The following is an 11,644-nucleotide window of genomic DNA, read 5'->3' as shown; positions in this document are numbered from 1 at the left end:
CTGCTGATCTGAGGCCTGGAGCTGGGAACATCAAGGTGTGTCAGTAGCACAATTGCAGTCAGACCCTAGTCAAGTGGGGAATAGAAATTAATGCAACACTTTATTCATGCCAGCCAGCAGAATTTGTCTCAGTCCATTCAGAATTTACTGCAAAGGAGTTCTGATTTTGGCACAATAATGCTCAAACTCAGGAAAGGGCTATTGTCTTTCCACAGATACTGTAGTTGCAGTTGACAAGCTCAGGCCATGTGCTTCACCTGGGGTGGTAAAATCATGTGCCAAGCCCAATTTTCACAAGCTCTTTGAAGGCCACTTTTAATGAGCTGCACATTTTGGAAAACTGCAATATCCTGTAAAACAAAAGTACCAGGTTGGTCTCTGAAGAATATTTTGGAACAACTGCTGAATCCCTCCATTTCTCTTTCAGGATGTTGACTTGAATCATTTTCGAATTGGGAAGATTGAAGGATTTGAGGTGCTCGAGAAAGTGAAGGTAGGAGTCCTAAGGAATAGGGAATGCCTCCTGGAACTGGAATTTTGCATATCTAACTTATAAGTGGACAGGCACAGGATTCTCTCTTTGGCTGAGATCCTAAGGAGTTTGGGTTTAATTGGGGGAGGTGGTGTTTGATTATTTGTCAAGAGGTAAAAAAAACCCTTGGGTTTTGCAAGCAGATGAGAGACCATCAGATAACATTCTATACTTGCAGGCTTAACAAGGAATAACAGAGATGGGAAAGGACCTCTTGAGGTCAAAGCAAGGCCAGTTAGAACATGCTGCTTAAGGCCTTCTCCAGTCAAACCCTGGAGTATTTCCAAGAATGGAGATGAAAGCCTTCCTGGGATGCTGTTATAGTACATGACCATAAAAAGATTTCCTTCTGTGGAGCTGGAATAAAACAAGAAAATATTCTGTTTAAATAAAAACCACCCAATAACACTTAATGGTGAAGAAGAAGCCCAGGGCTGTTTGTTGCCTGTGTGCCAAGAGGCATCACTTGCTGTCATACATATAATTTTCCTGTTTGTTTTTAAACACCTGCTAGACTCTGTGTCTCCGTCAGAATTTGATCAAGCGCATTGAGAACCTGGAGCAGCTGCAGACCCTGAGGGAACTGGATCTTTATGACAATCAAATCCGGAAGATTGAGAACTTGGAATCTCTGGTGGAACTTGAGTGAGTCCAGGGGGGTCAGCAGTGTTAGGTTGAGGGTGGTTTGGCACTCACTGAGTTAATACTTCTGGTGTTGTCACCCAGGCCTTTCCCATGACAAGCAATGTGCCCTTGTGGCCAAGGCCAATGGCATCCTAGGGTGGATTAGAAAGGGTGTGGTTAGTAGGTCAAAGGAGGTTCTCCTCCCCCTCTATTCTGCCTTCATGAGGCCACATCTGGAATATTGTGTCCAGTTCTGTGCCCCTCAGTTCAACAATGACAGGAATCTGTTTGAAAGAGTCCAAGGCAGAGCCACAAAGATGATGAAGGGAGTGGAACATCTCCCTGATGAGGAAAGGCTGAGGGAGCTGGGTCTCTTGAGCTTGGAGGAGACTGAGGGGTGACCTCATCAAAGTTTACAAATATGTAAAGGGTCAGTGTCAGGAGGACAGAGCCAGGCTTTTTTCAGTGATGTCCAGTGATAGGACAAGGGGCAATGGGTGCAAACTGGAGCACAGGAGGTTCCATGCAAACGTCAGAAAAAACTTATTTCCTGTGAGAGTGGCAGAGCCCTGGGACAGGCTGCCCAGAGAGGTTGTGGAGTCTCCTTCTCTGGAGACATTCCAAACCTGCCTGGACACGTTCGTATGTGATGTGCTCTGGGTGATCCTGCTCTGGCAGGGGGGGTGGACTGGATGATCTTTCAAGGTCCCTTCCAACCCCTAAGATTCTGTGATTCTGTGATTTGAGTGCTCTCTGAAGGATAATGGCTGTTCTCCATTGATACTTAACATGTGCAGTGAACTAGTGGCATTATCCTGAAGCTCATCAGGGACAGTCAGCTGGGAATGAAAGCAGTGGGCATGAGAGCTGGGTGCAGCTTCTGTGCATGTGTGAGGCACCCCGTGCTCTTGGCAGTGAGAGGGGCAGTTTTTATTCCTGCAAGTTTTCCAGTGAGATTAGGACTCTCTTTAGAGTGTGCTAAGGAAGGAGTAGTGCACTTCCTAGTTTCTGGCACTTGTCTGTTACCACTTTGGAGACACATTCCAAAACTCTTCCCACTGGGGCCAGGAAAACTGACTTGAATTCTCATAGTCACAACTGCTTCATGGGAGGCCTCAAAATTGTCCTGTCAGAGGCAGATCTCTCCCAAGGAATGTGCAGTACTGAAGGTGTTGACTTCTTCCCAGAGTAGCAGCTCCATGGTGGGGCAAAGTGATGACTTGTCTCCTGCATGCAACAGATTTCCCCTGACACACTGAAGAAGTCATTTTGAAAGTCAGATTTGTTGTCATTTCTGATTTTAAAAAAAATTGCACTTAAGACTCTAGCTTCAAGGCCTTGCAAAGTGCTTGGTCTGGGCAGAGAGGGAGGTTCCCCTCCAATTTCAAGGTCTCTTTCCAGAGTCATCCATGCCTGATGGACTGAAGAGACCTTTGTTTTGTTTTACCTCAGGATCCTGGACATCTCCTTTAACGTTCTGCGACACATTGAAGGACTAGATCGTCTCACCCAACTTAAAAAACTCTTCCTTGTCAACAACAAAATCAGCAAAATTGAGAATTTGAGCAACTTGCAGATGCTACAGATGTTAGAGTTGGGATCCAATCGAATTCGGGTAGGCTTGCTCTCCAAGGTGGATGTTAGCTGGAGAGTTTGGAGCTCTCTGGCTTGGGATTAGCCTTTTCTGAAAGTGCACTTCATTGACTTTGACTTGTAATCCTCTGATTATTGTTCCAGTCATTTACTGTGTGATGGCTTATTGCTGTGCATGCTGGATCTTTAATTATGCATGCACGCAGTGCCTGGCTACTAATTACTATTTATGAATGTCTCTCCTTAGTGAACTCATGCGTCCTCTGTGTGTTGCCTTTTGCAGATGACTGTTTCCTCCTGCTAGAGAGCCAAGCCCATCAAAACTGGCAATTATCCTTTTCTCTTACCTTTCTAGAGGCTGGCACTGTGTCCGTAAAGCCTATTGAATGCAAATTTAATTCTAGATTTCTAAGTGTAATTGATAACCTGCTATGTCAGAGTCAGGAAAAAGATTTTCATGAGGCTTTCCTCTGAAATGCTTAAAAAAACCCATTACTGTGCTGCTGATGACTTCTTTTTTTATTATTATGCACTTAGTGACCTTTTCAGTTGAGGCAATTTAGTATCTGTGCCACTTAAGGGGAGGCAGTTCTGAGTAGTCTCTCTCCTTAAGATGTGCTTTTCTGCATTTTGCTCAGTTTCTAAGAGAACTGGTGAAACAGATGATGGAAAAAAACCTCCCACCTTGCAACATGCAAAGCAAACCATTAAATTTTTAGGACTTTTTTCAATTATATGCACTCTGGAAAACACTTGTAACAGGTGAGTGCATTTCAGTCTGAAAATTGGCTAAGTTGGTGCTCCCTGTTTACAAGCTCTGAAAAATTCTGTGTTTTGCTGAAGAGCAAATGAGGAAAAGAACTGTTGGGCCTCTCTGTTTCAAGCCCTGTGGAAGCACACTTCTCTGTCCAGAAAAGGAAGAAACTTCAGCTGTTACAAACTGCCTCCTAAGGCAGAAATGTGTACTGCTTTTGTGAACTGGAAACATTTGATTTTGCTTCTAAAAGCTCAACTGAACTGAATTCTCTTCTATCCAAAGGATTTGGAATAATATGACTTGGAGAAATAAATCTAGAGTGTGACCAGGAACTATAGAGTTGGATAGGCTGGGGGAACATGAGTTAGAGAGATGCACTTCCCCTTATTCAGAAGCATGACAGGCTAAGCACACTGATCCTTACCTCTCAAAAGCTGGGATAAGCAAAAATCCCACACCTAAACATCATTATCTTCTGAAAAAAAAAAAATAATTGGCTATATTTCTGACTTGATACTTAGGCAGCACCCTGCTTACAGTGTTGTCAGTTCAAAGAAGATCTGCTGAACAATCAGGCTAGATTTATTTTATAGGTGTTTTCTCAGTGTTGAGCCTGAGCATATTAACAAAACAAAGCAACGAAAAACCCCAGAGTTACCACTGTGTGAGTAACACTTCTTAGGTTGCTTTCTATTAATTAAACTTCAATTAACTCTCTGTTCATTCTGTGCTGGCTTCTTCAAACAGCACTGCTCTGTGCTTCTAATTGCTTCACTGAAGGGAGTAACCTATGCGTAGGCTAGGCATGAACAAATATGTTCTTTTGGGGCATGTGGAACACTTTTAATAGTTTCCTGTTGGTAGGCTAGCCTGGCTATGTGCTTTACAGGTGGGCACATCCTTAAGTCTTTAGGGGAAAAGCCTATGGACCACCCAGGCAGTTTTCTTGGCTCCAAGGTCCCTGATACACTCATCCCTGTACATTCTGCAGTAATGGTGCCTGAGTCCTTTTGCTGCACCCTCTAACTTCCAGAGTGCACTCCCCCTGAGCCCATCCTGACTTCCTGAGCACTTGTGGTTCTGCTCCTTTCATCTGAATGGTGGGGAAGAGGAACTTTATGCTTGAGCTGATGCATTTCATGCTTGTTTTATCAAAGTTGGACTGAGGCAACTAGAAGGCAAGCACCTCTTCATTTGTTCTTTAGGGTTTTTTCCCCCCCATCTCCATCAGTTTCATACTCTTACTTAAGTGTGGCATTTTTAATAGTTTTAAGTAGCTTTTTTGTTTTCCTGACTATTTTTTCTTAGTTTCCTTAGAGTCACAAGTATTTTCTTCTCAGGGCTGAGGGAGCTACCAGTGAGCATCAAATCTCTCATTTTCTTGCAAGGTCAAAAGAGGGGTAAGTCCACAGGCTAGAAGGAGGGTGAATCAAAATCTGAGCTGATTAACACCTCATGTTTAATTTGTTGGGAATTGTGAGGTAGAGGTTGAAAACTTTATTTCCATTTCAGAGTGTATCCATAAATTCACAGTTCGTGTGTTTGTGTCCATCTTCCTCTTCCTTCCTCTGTGCACAGAGAGGTAAAAAAGCACAAACACAGAGTAATCCAAAAGTTGTTAGGACTGTCTCACAGCAACTACCATGTAAGAAGAATGTGCAAAAGCTGATACATGTGCTGTTCTGTGAGCTGAAGTCTGTTTTTTGAATTGTCTCTTCACAGCACCATTTTTTGAACTAAGAGCATTTCTCCTGCAAAAAAACACATTGTGTTTTCTTTCCTTATCTTTACAGGAGCCTTTTCTAACTGGCCCTTTCCCCCTTTTTTTGCCCTCTTAACTCTCTTTATTCTTTCTGGTGCCCCTTTGTACATAAAGAGTATGGTTCTTGATGCTTTACAGAGATCATTATTTTTTCCCACTGAAGGCTGAGCTCATGACTTACCCTAGTATAGTGTCTCATTTCTGCCAGCAGAATGTGTATTTAAAATATGTACATCACTTAAGGTGGTTTATGTTCTGCCAATAACAGGACTATGTAGCCAGTAGTTAAGTCTATCAACCCCTGAGACAATCGTGCTTCTGACAGAGGAGCTGTTGTGCAGAGAAGCTGAGCAGCTTGTCCCTGGCTGTGTTCTGCAATCAATGGCCAGCACTAAATTCAACTCTTGGATTTCCTTCCCCCAGATTCTCTTTCCATTCACCAGTGACAGATTTTTTTTCCTGCTTCATGAATGAGTATCTCCTACCCTGGATATACTTCCTGACCCAGGGAGTGTCACTTTCTAGTGCTTCCTGAGCCATTTCATTCTCTGCTTTTGCTACCTGGACAGTGGAGGCAACAGTGGGGACAAGGTGCTGTGAGCCTTGCTGGACACCAGCCACTGTCACTGCACAAAATCCTGGGCCATGAGGGAAGCCCTGCCCTTGTGCACACTTTGTCTTGTGGAGCTGGCAGACTTCTTCTCAGGAGTCCAGCTCCAGGGCTCAAGGCTGTAAAATGCCAACCACCTCTCCAGGCTGGAGTTTGACATCACAACAATCACTCTGTCTCTTCTGATCGTTTTGTAGGCAATTGAGAACATCGACACCCTGGCTAATCTTGACAGTCTGTTCCTTGGAAAGAATAAAATCACCAAGCTTCAGAACTTGGATGCACTGACAAACCTGACTGTGCTCAGTATACAGGTAATTGATTCTGTCTTGTCCTGTAGTGTTTGGAAGAGCTTTGGTTGCATGAACAGCCTTGTAGTTGATGATAAGCTCCTCTGAATCAGTAGGATTTGGTGTGTGAGTCAAACTCCTGTGCTGGAAAAAAGTGCAATATTCTCTGCTGTCTTTTCTCATCCCCTCATTTTAAATGATATAGACAGACACTGATAAAATGGTCAAACAAATGTTGGATTTTTATGGGAGAACAGTAAATGAATGTTATCCCCCATTTCCTTCCTGAAATACTCTTCCCTAATATATTACAATATCAAATGAGTTGTGCCAGGGAAGTAATTGTAAGAGCAGTGTGCTCAGTGGCACCACCATGTCCCTGAAGAGACAAGAAATGTAGACAAGAGGCTGTTCTCAGTAAAATATGTCCTTAATGAGCTTCTGGAAAGTTGCATTCTAATACCTTAGACATTAGGAAGAAATTCTGGAGTGTGAGGGTGGTGAGACCCTGGCCCAGGTTGCCCAGGGAGGCTGTGGAATCCCCATCCCTGACAGTGTTGAAGGGCAGGTTGGATGGGGCTTGGAACAACCTGGGCTGGTGGGAGGTGTCCCTGCCCATGCAGGGGGTTGGATCTGGATGATCTCTAAGGTCCCTTCCAAACCAAACAAGTCTGTGATTCTATGACCTCACAGATACGGGCAAGCAAACTGTACCTGCTGCATGTTGTAGCACCTGGATGCATCATAATTCCATAGGACATGGAGAATTATTTACAGCGGAGTGTGCTTGACGTGATGTAACTTCTCTTCTGACCATCCCATTAAAAAGACCTGCAGAACGAATGCTATTAATGCTTAAGCCTGTTGTTTCTAAAGACATCAAGTGAAAAACTCAGACTAGAACTTTTGATGGGAAGGTCAGAACCTGATTCTTCTAAACAAAAAGCCTTTGGCTCCTGTGGAATTTCCTTGTGCATCAGGTGGTGAAGAGATCAAATGAGCTGAGCTTCTGAGATCATGGTGGTCCTGAGCAGACTTTTTCCCATTCCCAGCCATACTTCAGAGAAATGTTTTTTTCTCCAGTGGATCACGGGGTTTTGGTTTGTTCAGAGAGGACTTAGAGTGTTGTTACACTTTCAGAATAACCGTCTGACCAAGATTGAGGGGCTGCAGAGCCTGGTGAATTTGCGGGAGTTGTACATCAGCCACAACGGCATCGAAGTCATCGAGGGACTGGAGAACAATGTGAGCAGGATCTTACTCCCTGGGGGACAGGATTGTTTCCTATAGTTAGAGGCTGTGCTTTTCTGCAGGTTTTTACTCCTCAGCTTCCCCATGGTGGGGTCCTGAGTCTCTTGAAAAGACCACAAAGATCTAAGCTTTTTGTTACGTTCAGACATCTTGCATGGGTGAAGCTCCTCCAGATCCTGAGGAGTAGAATTGTTTTGATGACCTGGGGAGGGGAAGAAGAAGATGTGATGAATGCTGCAGCCTGGCTGATCTGCAGCAGTGGAAAAACTGATGGCCAGAGCTGGCTGCAGCCTTTCAGACAGCAGTTTGTGGATAACCAATGAGTTCTTTCCAGTAGGACAACAGCTAGAGCTGGGAGTGAGAGACAAGCCATGGCTTTCCTGTGTGTCAGTGCACATTTCCAGACTTCTGGATAGGACTGATTTCACACAAGTCTGTAGCATTTTTATTCTCGCCCAACAGTAGAAGGCATTGTCAGAGAGCACAGACAACCTGGAACTTAGCTGGCTGTGTGCAAGGCAGAAAAAAACCCTTTTTCTACAATTGTTGAGTTTCCTGCTGCGCAAACCTTGTTCAGCTCTGCTGTTTGAGAGGACACTTATAATCTGATTGGTAATAGATTCCTCTTCTTAGAGTACTATGAGGAAAATGTTCCTTTTTTGGGAGCCCTTGGCTGGCAGTTGCCATCTGGCCAGTAATTGCTTTCATTTTTGGTCTTGGCTTGTTGGAAGCTTAATTAAAAGCAATTCTTCCTTGCTATATTTAGGCAGTGGGAGTTGGTGCTGCATGTAAGCAGCTGGCAATGTCTCTGCTTCTCAGTTTCCAGCTCTGGACCTGAAAAAAAGTGGGACAGAGAAGATGAAAGAAAATCCAATCTAATGTTTTTTTGTGTTTGCTTGTCTAGAATAAACTCACAATGCTGGACATTGCAGCCAACAGAATCAAGAAGATTGAAAATATCAGTCACCTAACAGAGCTGCAGGAATTCTGGGTAAGCACAGGCTGGAACTGTTCCCTGAAATGTCTGTACAGAAGTGAAAGAAACCCTTCTGATGGGACAGTGGGAGGGTGGTGTGCAGGTCTGTCTTGGGGTAAGATTGTCTTGTTCTGGTGGCCACCTGTAAGACCTGAACAGTTGGCATGGATAGAGTATATGATGGTTCTCCTGGAGAAAGTCCAGAGGACACCATGAAGATGATCCAAGGGCTGGAACAGCTCTGCTCTGGAGACAGGCTGGGAGAGTTGGGGGGTTCAGCCTGGAGAAGAGAAGGCTCTAGGGAGACCTTAGAGCACCTTCCAGTGCCTGAAGGGGCTCCAGGAAAGCTGGGGAGGGGCTTGGGCCAAGGGCAGGGAGGGAGAGGACAAGGGGGAAGGGAGGAAAACTGGGAGAGGGGAGCGAGAGTGAGGTGAGACATGAGGAGGAAATTGTGGAGTGTGAGGGTGGTGAGAGCCTGGCCCAGGTTGCCCAGGGAAGCTGTGGTTGCCCCATCCCTGGCAGTGTTGAAGGGCAGGTTGGATGGGGCTTGGAGCAACCTGGGCTGGTGGGAGGTGTCCCTGCCCATGCAGGGGGTTGGATCTGGATGGTCTTTAAGGTCCCTTCCAACCCAAACAATTCTATGATGATTGTGTGACCTCAGGGCTCCCAGGGGGAGCAGGCTCAGACAGGCAGGACCTTCTGACATGCACATGAAGACTGTCCAGTGCTCCTGGCCCCAGGTCACTCTCCTGGTGACCCTTCTGAGTAGCGTTGAGGAGGCGAGGTTCCTGCTCCCCAGCCTTAGCGTGGGGCTGTCAGTCTGAGTGTGCCTCTGTGTGCTCTGCAGATGAATGATAACTTTGTTGAGAGCTGGAGTGACCTGGATGAGCTGAAAGGAGCCAAGAACTTGGAAACTGTCTATCTGGAAAGAAACCCCTTGCAGAAGGATCCCCAGTACCGGCGCAAAATCATGCTGGCCCTCCCCACTGTCCGGCAGATCGATGCCACCTTTGTTAGATTCTGAACCTTCTGCCCACCTTCCTTGGAGAAATGTCCCAGCTGGGTGTTTTTTTTTATCCACTTACCACTCCCCAGGTCCTCGGTACACTTGACACTGGCAGAGCAAATGGTCCAGGAAGAGCACCAAGTACCAGCTCTTGTGTCCAATGCACTCGTTGTTTTTGAAATGTTGTTGTTATTATTATTATTAAATCTTAACACAAGAGACTTCCTTGTGCTTGCATCTGTTATTTACCCGGGAGGTTCTGGCAGAAAAGTCTTGGCAACAGACTGAAGCCACGTGGAGCTGCTTGCTGACTTTTGTTGACTCTGTGCCACACCCTCAGGTTAGTAACATCCTTGCAAACATCCCTTTTCCAGATCCAGGCTCAGTGGTGGCCTGTAAAGCTGTGACAAGGGTGGTGACATGGGAAAGACTCTGATAGAGAAGCTCATTCAGGTTCTCAGGTGTGAGTCAGTGCTAAAGATCTCCTTGGAAAACTCTAGGAGGGAAAAGTTAGCCTTTCCATAGCAATCCTGATTTTTTTACACACAGCTAGAAGCTCACTAAGGGATTGAGGACAAATAGTCTGAGGTAGGAAAGCAGCGTGGGAATGTCCATGCCTGGATGAGCTCCCAGCTTTGATGGAGCCATGAATGATGGGCCTTCCACATTGAAATATAGTACTGTAGGTAGCGGTGGGCACTGGGAAAGGGGTTGAAAGGTGTGAAGTAAGAGGGGCTATGGATTCTGCTTGAGAAGGTGGGGGGCCTAGTCAACGCTTAGGGTTAGTTATTGGTGGTTGTGGCTTCAAGGGCAGGTTCGATGAGGATCAGAGCAATCTGGGCTGGTGGGAGGTGTCCCTGCCCATGCAGGGTGGTTGGATCTAGATGATCTTTAAGGACCCTTCCAACCCAAACTAGTCTGTGATTCTATGATTTGCCTTCTGATTTCCCAGGATTTCCCAGAGCAAAATACAGCAGATGCCAAGGTGTCCCTCCTTCCTGATCCCTTCCAGAATAGGAGAGTGCTGGATGTGGCCTGCAGCTCCTCAGTGGTCATACTGAACATCTCCATGGTCTCAAGTGAAGGCAACTCGGCTGATGTTCTGGTTGTTACTGAAAGTGGATCTGCTCTAGAGGGAGCCAGTGATTAAGTCTGTCCTTCATCTTCCAAATGCTCTTGAGGTCCCTTGCTAGAAACTCCTGCTAAAGCCCACCTGCCTGGAGTGCCACTTGTACTGCAGCTTTGGCAGTGTGAACCTGGAGAGGAACAGAACAGCTCTCTGTAAGGGGCTCAGAGGGGCTGTGTGGTGATGTGGGAGAAGACAGCAAGGTCACTGGTGCAGTGAAAGCTGCTGCTGGTTCCATTGCTGTACCCCTGCCTGTTGGTGGTTATTAGGACTCTTCTGTGGCCAACGTGGTCAGCATTGTCTTAGCACTGTCACTTGTTATTAATACTAAATTAATACAACTGATACGAATGTGTTAAATATATGGATGCTACTGGTCAGCAAGGTGAGGGTTTGATGGCATTTTGTTGCAGATGGTGTTTGCACTGGGGAAACACTAGGAACCATGTCCTGCTCCTGCTGAGTTCTGTGTGGCACTGCCATCCCTCTGCACCCTGTACTTCATCCCTCCAGGGGCTGGAAAACCTCCCTGGAAGCACTTGCCAGGTGCTACTGTTTGTCTAACACTTGTGTCATTGCTCTGGGGGGAAACAGCTGCTGTGTGGGCTGGGAGATGGGGTGAGTGGGTCTGTAGCAGGCATGGGGGAGATGTCCCTGTGTACCAGCCTTGAGGAACCTCCCATTCAGGGAACCTGTGAGGTGTCTCAGGGACACTTCCAATGTGGCTTGTAGCACCTGCAGAGGAACACTGCAAGGAAACGGGTATTTTAAATATCAAGTTGTCCAAGAGATGTGTAGGCTTGCAAGTTCTCTGGCTAAAAATACATGTTCTGGTTGTTTTTTAAGGAAGTGGATGCCTTCCCTCTGTGAGGGATTGAACAACATCTGGAAGCAGTGAGGTGTTGGTGTTAGCAGAGGTCCTGGTCACTGCGCATGGACCTCTGAGGCTTTGTTGGTCACTGCCCCTCAGCACTGAGTTCCATCCTGCTGCCCTGTCAAACTGTAGAGAACTATAACCAACGAGGTGTTCCATCATTTGCTCTTGGTGGTGCTTGTATTCATTCTGACCTGACAGGGATTTGAATCTTTGAAAGAGTGGGGTGAATCCTTCAGCAGG

At 46.0% G+C, this 11,644-nt stretch overlaps 1 protein-coding gene across 1 annotated transcript in view; it reads left to right on the top strand.

The window, feature by feature from the left end:
* The window catches only part of PPP1R7 (protein phosphatase 1, regulatory subunit 7), a 15,733-nt gene extending 6,111 nt beyond the window's left edge, over positions 1 to 9,622 (top strand). Inside the window, exons 4-10 of the mRNA XM_009996726.1 lie at positions 428 to 493; positions 1,047 to 1,177; positions 2,609 to 2,771; positions 6,076 to 6,192; positions 7,309 to 7,413; positions 8,324 to 8,410; positions 9,243 to 9,622. Coding sequence (XP_009995028.1) covers positions 428 to 493; positions 1,047 to 1,177; positions 2,609 to 2,771; positions 6,076 to 6,192; positions 7,309 to 7,413; positions 8,324 to 8,410; positions 9,243 to 9,419 — 846 coding nt within the window. The 3' untranslated portion in view covers positions 9,420 to 9,622. The remainder of the gene's footprint in view (positions 1 to 427; positions 494 to 1,046; positions 1,178 to 2,608; positions 2,772 to 6,075; positions 6,193 to 7,308; positions 7,414 to 8,323; positions 8,411 to 9,242) is intronic.
* Positions 9,623 to 11,644: the final 2,022 nt, after the last annotated feature.

The sequence above is a fragment of the Chaetura pelagica genome, unplaced genomic scaffold (assembly GCF_000747805.2).
Source record: "Chaetura pelagica isolate M959 unplaced genomic scaffold, ChaPel_1.0 scaffold264, whole genome shotgun sequence".
Lineage (NCBI taxonomy): Eukaryota > Metazoa > Chordata > Aves > Apodiformes > Apodidae > Chaetura > Chaetura pelagica.
This window is presented reverse-complemented; position numbering and strand designations above follow the sequence as displayed.